The sequence below is a fragment of the Lycium ferocissimum genome, chromosome 11 (assembly GCF_029784015.1).
Source record: "Lycium ferocissimum isolate CSIRO_LF1 chromosome 11, AGI_CSIRO_Lferr_CH_V1, whole genome shotgun sequence".
In the NCBI taxonomy this organism is placed as follows: domain Eukaryota; kingdom Viridiplantae; phylum Streptophyta; class Magnoliopsida; order Solanales; family Solanaceae; genus Lycium; species Lycium ferocissimum.
The window spans coordinates 39,110,880-39,122,285 of record NC_081352.1 but is presented as its reverse complement, the minus strand read 5'-3'; the positions used below and the strand labels follow the sequence as shown (position 1 = coordinate 39,122,285).

The 11,406-nt window shown below is 37.2% G+C and overlaps 1 protein-coding gene across 1 annotated transcript; it reads left to right on the top strand.

Annotated features, from left to right (window-relative positions):
* The first annotated feature begins 1,832 nt into the window (after positions 1 to 1,832).
* LOC132037600 (heavy metal-associated isoprenylated plant protein 12-like) lies at positions 1,833 to 2,871 on the top strand. The gene is made up of 3 exons (XM_059428136.1): positions 1,833 to 1,989; positions 2,063 to 2,147; positions 2,363 to 2,871. The coding sequence occupies exons 1-3, from the start codon at positions 1,984 to 1,986 to the stop codon at positions 2,632 to 2,634; spliced, it is 363 nt and encodes a 120-aa protein (XP_059284119.1). The 5' UTR covers positions 1,833 to 1,983; the 3' UTR covers positions 2,635 to 2,871.
* Positions 2,872 to 11,406: the final 8,535 nt, after the last annotated feature.

The window sequence follows — 11,406 nt, the reverse complement described above, 5'->3', positions numbered from 1 at the left end:
ATGCTTAAATTGCAAGCCTGGACGTTGGGGGTAGGGGAGGGAGGGGGGAAGGGAAAGTTGTTAGTATCTCATATAGATGGTGCATGTGATTTTGTATAATATTTGACAATCCTCACTTCATGACTAACTTATCAGTTAGGTAAGTCTAAGGACCATTTCTTCCACGAGCTGGTCACAAATATTCATTACTCATAAGAGAGATTTAATTCAACTACAATAAAAGGTAGCAAGTTCTCAATAATATATTCTATATGTACATAAACTAATCCAAAAAAGTAACCATAATAATAAATAAAAATAGAAAAAGTAAGAAGATTCTAGTGCAATCTAACGAATTGCATCATTTTGGACCCTTAGAAGACGTCCGTTAGTTCTGGTTTTGCTTCTCCTACTTTTCCGCGTCGCAATGAGAAATGACTCTTCCAATTTCCTGAGCATTGCTTGGAAGATGACTTTATTAATTTTTTGTGTCCCACTTAACCAAACAACAATAAGATCTGTGTCCCACCGAAAATACCAGGTTGACTTATTGACTTTTAGATCCCACTCAATAGGGATCTAGAGAATTAGTTACAGATTTACGTGTACTTAGTAGTTTTTGCTCATAGATAATGTACAGTATATGTATATTACGAAATTCATTAAATGTCTATTAAAATCAATGGTGAACCTGATTATTACTATTATATTATTAACTTGATCGTTATAATCAACGGTGAACTTGATTATTATTGGAATTTTTACTTAGTGTAACTACTTCTAAGAAGTAATTATTAATAATAACTACCTTTTAATTTATTTATATTTAGTAGTTACGGTAATTTTGTAAATTACCATTCGTAAATTTCTGAAAATACGAAAGTTGGAGTGGTAAAATGGTTATTGGGCGAGGCTCAAGCGCAAAGTTCGAACCTCGACCAACAACATTTCTTTCTTGCGTATTTTTTCTACCTTCTTCTCCGTGTATTTAAGTGTATTTCGCCATATGTATTTGACTCATATTTGTATCTATATGTATTTGGCCTGAGTGTATTTCGTCATATGCATGTGACATCAAATACATATAAGCCAAATACATATGACGAAAATACACTCAAAATACAAGGAGAAGAAGCTAGGAAAAATATGTAAGAAAAGTAATGTTGTTGGCTGGATTCGAACCGGGGTGGGCAAGGAGAGAGTCTCGCCCAAATACACGCGAAATACACAGCTTTAGTTTAAAAGTAAACTATGAATTGTAATTTAGAAAATTGTTAGCTACTAATGGTAAGATCCTCGTAGAAAATAGTTATCTCTGTAAGTTTGCCATTATTATTATATTATTAACTTGATCGTTATAGAAATTTTTCCAAAAATTAATAACTTAAAAGGAAAAACATGAATTACCCCTCAAACTTATCCGAAACAATCAGTTGTACACTTTAATATTACAAACAGTCTATTACTGATCCCTTAATCTAGTAAAATTTGTTAAGATCTTATGTGTCGTCAAGGTGTCGCTGATGTGGTGCTAGCGTGGCATGGGAAACAAATGTAAAACTGGTTATATATCTTACGTGTCGTCAACGTGGCGTTGACGTGGTGCTTGCGTGGCATGCCAAAAGCAAATAAAAATCGTAAATATCGGATGTGTCGTCAATGTGGCGCTGATGTGTACTTGTTGGCGTGTGTATTACTTATGTATTATCTATCCCTAATTTAAACAACAGTTTGGGATCATACAATCACAATTAAGTCAAGTCATCTACATGCCGTCCAGAGGGGGGCGAATGACTGAATCATTCTTATTTCTTACTCAATATACTCGTTATTTCGAATTACTTGAGTCTATAAATAGTCAAGAATGTATAAGTCTTTCTCCACTGCAATTTCCTAGCATTTCCAAATATTACAAACTCCTCCTCCTCTCTCTCTCACACACACACTCTCTCTGCCTACTGAATTTTATTGCTACGCAATTTTAATTTCCATCAGACCAAAAAAATGAAGGTATTCATATTTGTTTTGTGTAATTTTTCATATGTAATTCAACTATTGACATTATGTTCATAAAATTATGCAGCAAAAGGTGGTTATCAGATTATATTTGAGTGGGTGTGATCAGAAATGTCGGAGCAAGGCCTTCAAAAAAGCTGTCTCTCTGCCTGGTACTCAACTCTCTCCTTTCAGTTATTTATTAATTTCAGTCAAAATTGCTAGGGGTGCGAACAAACTCCCACATTAATAACTAGATAATAAAAAAGGTTATGTGATACTCGGGGAGTCAAGATATGACTAAAAGCGAATAATATCACATTTTAGCCCAACAAATATCTCGTGAAACTCATTAGGATTAATGTATATTGGTGTTTGTGTTACTTAGGTGTGGAATCAGCAGCTATGACAGGGGACGAAAAGAACCAATTAGAAGTAGTGGGTGAGATTGACGCTGTGGAACTGACGCGTGTGCTCAGGAAGAGTATGGGGCAGGCGGAACTGGTGAGCGTTGGCCCTGATAAGAAGAAAGAAGAAAAAAAGCCCGAAGTTGTAGCTATTGAGACACTGCCACAACCCGCCTTGTATTGCTATGCCTATCCGCCTCAATGCCCTGTTTACCAAGTTACAGATTCAGATGGTTTTTGTTCCATTATGTGAAAATATGCCAATTTGGACTACCTATTGAAAACAGAGTGTGTAATATTGGAACGGAACTACTCCACAAAATGATACTGGAAGGTCGAAACAGTGTCGTTTGAGTTGTTGGTCCATCCAGAGAGCTTAGTTAATTTTTATTTCTACTTTTTTGGGTCTTTTGAAATCCCTTTATTGAAAAATAAGAATTTCGGATTGGATGATCAAAGTGATTTTATATATACTTCCTTTGTCTCAAAATACTTGCCACATTTCGCTTCATAACTAAATTGAATTAGATTAACATAATATTTTATAATTTAAATTTAAATTTAAATATGCGAAAACGAAACGAAAAGCACTTTAAGTTGCAGTTTTCTAACATCTATATGGTCAAAAATACATTATGTAGTTTGATTCTTAATAAGCGAAACGTGACAAATGTTTTTAGGACGGAAAGACTATATACTATGCACACAAAACAAAATGATAAATTCGGTTGAACCAATTGAAGTCATGTTCCATCAGTCTATATGTATGTGTGACTTTTATAGAACACAGAGAAGTCGCATCCAAAACAAATATGACAATGAAATTGCAATGCAAGAGTAGTTTTCCTTTCACTAAGAATTAGATTAGTACAGCTATTTGTTTTGGATTATTTAATTTTCCATATAGTATCAATTTCTTTAATCACAAGTCCACAATCAGTGTGTTGATTATTGTGAAAGAAGTTCATGCCACTTCAAATCAAGCTTTTAGGAGAAAAGTAGATGAAATGCCAAATGGATCGGACACAAAAAGGACAATGTATTTGTGTTCATATATTTCCACTTAGGCGTAGTTTATACGTTTAGAAAATAAAAATTCTGGTTGTTAAAACTCGAACAAAATTGGTAGATGATATGTACCGTGTATGAACACCATTAAACCACAAGCGAAACAAATAATGAAAGTGGTACTTCTTTCTCTTAAAGCTTTTGCTAATAGAATGTCTCAACATGAAGTTTGACTTGGTTGTCACTTCTCTTTATCTTAAGAAAACAAGTGACATAGCAGGCGTTAGGACATAGATTGAGTGATATTTGAGAAAAGAAGTTAGTACTATTTGAAATTAAGTTTTTTAAAAGAAATTGAAGTTAAAAATTTTTATGGACATGCATTTCAGTAGAAAAAATATAAAAGCGTTGTGAAGGAAAAAATTAAAGCTGGTCCAAACAAGTTTCTTAAATTTGAAAAACTTCTTTTCAATTTTGTGAAAAATTAACATAATGTATAACCAAATAGATTTTTGAATTTTTGTTCTTATGTCCAAGGCCCTATGATTTGTAGTTTTATCATATAAATATCAAAAGAAAATTGATAAGGAAGTAACGTAATGAAACAATAACGTAGGGATTTAGTAGTTCAATTGATTGACTACCTGAACTTTCACTTTATTGGTGAGAATTCGAATCCCTATGTTGTAATCTCTTCTCCCATTTTTCCTTCCCCAACCCTTATGTAATAAAAATAATTTAAAAAATAAAAATGAAAAAATGAGACAACAACAGTTCGATATTAAATTAATACATTAAACAAAGACTCAGAAAGATACAAAGGTTGACTGACTCGTAGTGTGAATAAGAGGTAGGCTGGCAGCGGCCCAGAACTAGAAGCAAGGTCTCTTAAATCAACTCATTCAACAGGAAAAAAAAAAAAAAAAAAAAAAAAAAAAACCCTAACTCAACAAGGTTCGTAATATAAGTAGTACTTTTCCGTTTGAATTGATCTTACACACCCTTTTTTTAGTTTGTTCTAAAAAAAAAAAATATTGAAAACAATTAATTGTATACTTCTAGTTTACGCTTAATAAAAAACCTTTTATAGTCACACCAAGTCATAATATGTTTAGACCACAAGTTTGACAACATTTAGTGGTACGCTTTAATGGATACTCTCTCCGTCTGAATTTATGTGATCAAGAAATGAAGACTTGACATGGAGCTTAAGAAAGAAATGAAGACTTTTGAAACTTACGTAAAACAAGCTATAAACGTTTGTGTGGCTGTAAATTATTACATTAATGGTAAAGGGAAAGTTTTTGTCATGACCCAAGCCGATGAGTCGTGATGAGTGCCCGACCATTACTGACCAAGCACCCCTAATCTCGTACTTGCATCTCACCGAGCAACCTAGTGGCCCATAAATAACTTATAACTGAGCTATACCATCTCTTGTAAGATTAATACCATAGACTCTGCATCGAAAGCTCACAACCAATGCATATATATAAACATACGTGCTAAGGATAACAAAGCAAGCCGACTAGGCGCTACGTATGTTCTACAACAAAAATAAAGCCGACAAGGCTATATAACATCCCAACTACACCTTCGTCTACGGACCTCTGGAGTACGAGTGCGCGAAAGGACGGACAAGGCCCTGTCATACCCATATATACATGTCTCAATGGCATACTAAAAGGGGTTGCAACTCCGAGCCAAGTGGAGCGCACCGTCTCGTAGGCGAGCGGAAGGCCTACCGAGCCGGATCGCTCGTGACCGGCTACCCGAATCGCGGGCATGAACTCGGCGCCCCGGCAAGAAAGACGTCGATGCGAAACGATTAATGCGAGTATGTAAGACAAAGGATAACCTGGCGAACCGAAAACAATGCAATCTGAGGCCAAAGAATGCCCCGAATATCTCTCCGACTCTCTCATATGAAATGCAATATAATGCTATTATATATCTTATTGACCAAGTGGCCAGGCAACTGAAAAATCTCACTGATCTGTCGCACCAGGCAATTTGTCTCACTGACTCATAGGCTAGGCAATCTGTCTCACTGGCCAAGTGGCTAGTCTAAAGAAAATGTCTCACTGACCAAGTGGCCAGGCTAAAGAAAAATATATATGTATATCATGCATATGCTGAAAAACTCTAATACTGTAACATGTCTCTTCTGTCTCTCTATAAACTCGAGGACATAAGGAAGGGATATGGCCCCTCAAAAAGAACAACATAACACTCGGAAACTATGCCACAATACGGCAAGCTCTACTTTGATAAATCTCTAGTCATAAGGTTCTTTACGCTCCCACCATATAGGGAATCATGCCAGAAAAAGAAGGAACAACCTTAACATACCTGGAATTTCACTTCTCGACTTTCCAACCTACTTCCGGTCTCGCAATCTACATATAAAACCATTCATACTATTGTTAGGCTTATCGTTGTATGCTTATCTTAAGCCTTCAAATTAAATCCTTTTTAGAATCTGCCAAAATTCGGGGAGCATCTCCCCTATATCCTCTACTCCCTCCAATCTTCAAAAAAACTCCCAAAGCACAATAAAACATCAACAATTTCATAATCAAAAGATTACGTTCAAACTATACTCAATTTAATCCTAAAACTTCTTTTCATAATCAATCCATAACAACAACTTCATACAACCCCTTATATACTCGTATACGACAATTCCTTAACATCATTATTATCCCTCATAACAAGATTATGCTCAAAACATACTAATAATTATAACTCAAGTTAATTCACAACTCAAAATATCATCAAATGCATATTTGAACTTTACTCCAATTTTCTTCTCCTCAATTCTTAACATAATTACCAAACAAACTCATAAACATGAAACTAAGAGGAAATATTACCTCAAAATTCAAGAATACTTCAATTCTATGGTTACTCCACCTTAAAAATACTCACCCAAACATCTTCGAGAAGAGGACACAAGTGTAGACCTCACTTAGAACCCTTAACCACTTTAATCTTCACTTTGATCCTTGGTTTGGGCTTGAAAATATGTTGGAATATGTTTGGAGAGGTTTCTAGGACTTCTTAGGACTTGGGGCTATGTTAAAAATGAAATAAAAATGACCAAAACTGTCATATAGACTTGTAGGAATATGTGTGCATGTTGTGGAAGTTGGAGGAATGTTCTAGAGGATTTGGGATATGTTTAGGGGGGTTTGGATATTGGATGAATGTTGTGGGAGGTTCTAGAGAGGTGTGGAGATGAGAAATGGTGAAAAATTAAGTGATTTAGGTGACTTAAGGGGGTATATATAGTAGTCCAAATCGGGTTGGGCTGATGGGCCGAAATTGGTGGGCCTTTTAAGTAGTTTCTAGAATTTCCGCGTAGGTTCGCAGGCTTCTGACAGTCCGTTTTAAAATGCCCATAACTCCCTACTCCGATGTCTTATTAACAAACGGATTGTTGTGTTGGAAACTACACTCGAAGAACTTCATTTTAGGCTCTTGAAACACCTCAAAACTCCTGACATCCCAGGAGATATACCTCTCTGAAGTTGATCCAAAATTTCTGTCCAAAATTCTGCCAAATTTTTCCCAAATTTTTGACAAACTTATTTTTTTCGATTTGCTCGTTCCCAAAACCTTTAGACACTTGCTTACCACTTGTTAAGAGTATTCCTTAACCTTATAAGGGTTCCATGACCTCTCCGATCTTATGTTGGTTTACTCACGACGCAAATGACGCGAAAATTTTTGAGGTGTATCATTCTCCCCCCTTTAAAAACATTCGTCCTCGAATGTTAAGCTCTTAGGAATACTACGAAAATTTCGCCAGAGTTTCCCCTGTAATTGTACCATTACCATTCTGTCGCACAACCCAAAATATACAGGCCTCACAGGGCTACAATATCAATATTCATATTGGCCACACACGACCAAGAAATCATTCAAAGAAGCATCACATACTTGAGGATAATGGTGTCTCTGTCTGGAGCTCCTCTGGGAGTGAAAACAAATGTGGGTACCTGGACTTCATATCTTCCTCGCCCCTTCCCAAGTCATTTCTTCCCTATTATTATTTCTCCACAGGACTTTAACTGAAGCTACGTCTTTGGTTCTGAGTCTCCGAATCTGCCTATCTAGAATAGTAATGGTACTTCTTCATAGGACAATTTCTCAGTAACTTGGACATCATCTACAGGCACAATTCTGGAAGGATCTTCAACACACTTACGAAGCATTGACACATGAAAGACTGGGTGTACTAACTCCAAATCTGAAGGTAAATCTAACTCATAAGCTACTTGGCCTGCCTTGCGCACAATCTTGTAAGGCCCAATATATCGAGGACTAAGCTTTCCCTTCTTGCCAAATCTCATTACACCTTTCATCGGCGACACTTCAAGAATACCCAATCATTAACTTTGAATTCCAAGTTTCCTTGATGATTGTCCGCGTAGGATTTCTGACAGCTTTGAGTTGTTAATAACTGGTTTTGAATAAGCTTGATCTTCTTCACCGCGTTTTGGATCAAATCTGGCCCCACCAACTTTGTCTCCCCTACTTCGAACCATCCAATTGGTGATCTACACTTTTGCCCATATAGAGCTTCATACCAGGTCATCTGAATATTGGAATGGTAACTAGAACACACTAACTAGTTATCCGAATTTCCTTGTAGTTATAATATCCATACTGATCATTCCTTCGTTCCTCAACGACATATCTATATGTTCCTCGGTCTTTCCGGCTTTCTGTTTATTTATTAGCGGACTATGAACTCTGCAATATATCTTCTTTTGATCCATCAAGGTCATGATACATCTTTATTACCTCTGAATAGATCATCTACCTTTGCAACATTTGATATAGGCTCGACTTGATATCTTAGAATCCTTCATCGAGATACTCTTTCCGACTACCCTTTAAAGCTTCGATTTTTAGAGATATTCCATAACTAGAATACTACATCTTTACTCAAGTTTTGCGACTTATATCATATTATTTTCCATTGCTATCCTCGACTACGCTACGCTTCATCAGTTGAAGCCCTATAATAATCTTGACAAGCTTCTCATACACTTGCATCATCTTTGGGATACATAATTCTATACCGCTCTATTACCTCCCAGAATGAATGTATCCATCTTAGTGCTAGATTTATCCTTATTCTTATTAGTACATACTCTCAGCAAATCCGTAACTAATCTTAGTTGTGACTATTCATCGTCTGAATTTGTCTAGTCAGTTGCACATATTTGTAACGAGTCATATATTCTTGTAGACGTACTGATCCTGGATGGGCCTAAGCTTTCATCAAAAAGATCTTCATAGTTTCTTTACTGTTCTTCTAAGATTACCTTTCTCCTATTATTCGCTTTCCCCATTTCATCACCGTGATGGTATCTAGCGCTAATTTTATTCTCAAAATTTGCCCTCATTGTTAATGTTCCTTCTTCTCTTTGCCACATAAACACTCGGTCTTTAGACAAACCTCTTCTAAAATACAAATTCGTCTCCTTAATGAAGGGTACATCTTACATCGACTCGCGACTTCCAACTCATTCATCTGCCATCACATAACTAATTCCTTCAAAGAATTGTTCACATCCTTCATTAGCTATTCATTCTTATGTTACTAACTCAATAATCTTGTGTCAAGAGGATTTCTGAAAAAGAATCTTTCTGTACCTTAGTCCTAACTTTGTCTTATATCCATATATCTTTATACTCGTACCTCCGTACAACATCCTTGCTAATATACTTTATACGATAAAAAGCTCTTGTCGATATCTGGCTCTTCTAGTAATGTACATCGTCTCTTACCTCTTCTACCCCTTTATATTCATAAATCATTAGCATATTTATACTCAAGGGTTATATTTATACATATACCTATCCCTTCCACTTCTTACTTCGAGAAGAAGTTACAACCCCTATCTGGTCATACTGACACCTTATTAGTGAAACACTTTGAAAGGTTTAATCGGCTCAGGTTTCGCCCAATCCGACCAGCAATATAAGGAGTAACATATAACAATGTGGAACTCGGATCAATCAATACATACACATCATAAGGAAATACTGGCAATATACCTGTAACAACATCGGGGGAGGACTAAAAATCCTGTCGTCCAGCTTGTGCATAGATACGGTTTTGAGGACTACTCAGGCTGGATGCTCCCCTTTCTTTTTCCTAGCTAGTCAAACTCATACCTCACAATCATTTAAAATTCCAATCGTAAGGCTCATATGCTTCTAATTTCCCTCGGCTATTCTGGTTTCTCATATTTTCATACGTCTGAATCTGTAGGACTTCTTAACATACTTTCTAAGTCCTAATTATGAGCCTCTGGCAATATAGACTTAATGAATGATCTCCTCTCAAACACCTACTCTTCTTTTCTTTTTATTCACAAGCCGACATCACTCTTGTTTTTCTGTTGTCAGGTGACCTTCACCACATCTGTCTAAAAAATCAAGGCAAGCCTTCTTATAAGGATCACACCCGTCCTTTTTACTGCTGCATGGTCTTTCGTCACATATCTTTTAAAAATCAATTTGAAATTCTAATGGAAACCCAAATAAAACTCTGTAATGCATTTCCCCTACGGTTTGAAAAGTCCTTTACTCTGCTAGTTCGATAAATGCTATCGTAACCTTTAGAACTCCCAATATCTAGAAAATTGTCATAACCACAAGTAAACACACGCAACTGCCTTTCATTCCTAGTCTCGAGGTTCCTAGTGGTAGCTGAAATGTCTTACTCGCAATTACCCATAGACACTTCAATTATTGATTTCCTTAAAATCCCCGATTGTCGACCATTAGAGGATATCCCAAAATAATCGCACATAGCATAAAGAGTTCCAGTAAGATAATCCACATACCTATGACCGACCTGTCTTGATCCTGGTCTTGGAGACTGTAGAGTGAAATATCCCTCTTATCATCCTCCCACCATCTACTCATCTGACCCTCCTCATCTCTCTCATCATAGTCCGAAGGATACGAATACTTTGGCAACTCCTGATTAAATGAAGGCCAAGACTGAGGGCTAGAATACTCCGTAACACTTACACTTGTGGCTGCTCTGACGTAATGCTCAATCATAGCAGAAAATGGAGGGGCCAAATCTGGTGTAGCCTCAAGAGCCTCCTGCTCCACCGGTGTCTCATACGAAACCTCAGACGGGTCCGTCTCATAGCTATCCTCTGACGGATCCTCCTCCATAGAATTCACAGGCTCTGGGGGAATCGTCTCAATAGCCTCAAAAGGATCTATCTCAATGGAGTAACTAAGACTCCTCCTAATTTGTCCTCGTTCCCGTGGTCCGGAGTCCACACTGGGGGCCTTCCTTGCACCCCCACTATTAGATGCCGACCTCTTCATCTATATCAATCTGCACTTACGTACAGGAAAAGAGGGTCAGGAACGATCTTTCCTAGACTCTGGCTCTATTGCACGATTTAAGATAGAAAGGAAGGTCAATGATTCCTACATGCCCCGCAGCCTCCTGTTTATAAGTGTGGCGCGCTTCACACCCATAAACAAGACTCTACTGGACATGGTCTGTAGATAACCCTAGGACAGAACTGCTCTGATACCACTTTTGTCATGACCCAAGCCGATAAGTCGTGGTGAGTGCCCGACCATTACTGACCAAGCACCCCTAATCTCATACTTGCATCTCACCGAGCAACCTCGTGGACCATAAATAACTTATAACTGAGCTATACCATCTCTTGTAAGATTAATACCATAGACTCTACATTGAAAGCTCACAACCAACGCATATATATAAACATACGTGCTAAGGATAACATTGCAAGCCGACTAGGCTGCTACGTATGATGTACAACAAAGATAAGAGCTGACAAGGCTACATAACATCCCAACTACATACAACTATCTATAGAACTCTATGGAGTACGAGTTGTAGAAAGGACAGGACAAGGCCCTGTCATACCTATATATACATGTCAAAATGGCATACAAAAGGGATCAGCCCGAGCCAAGTGGAGCACGTACGTAGGGC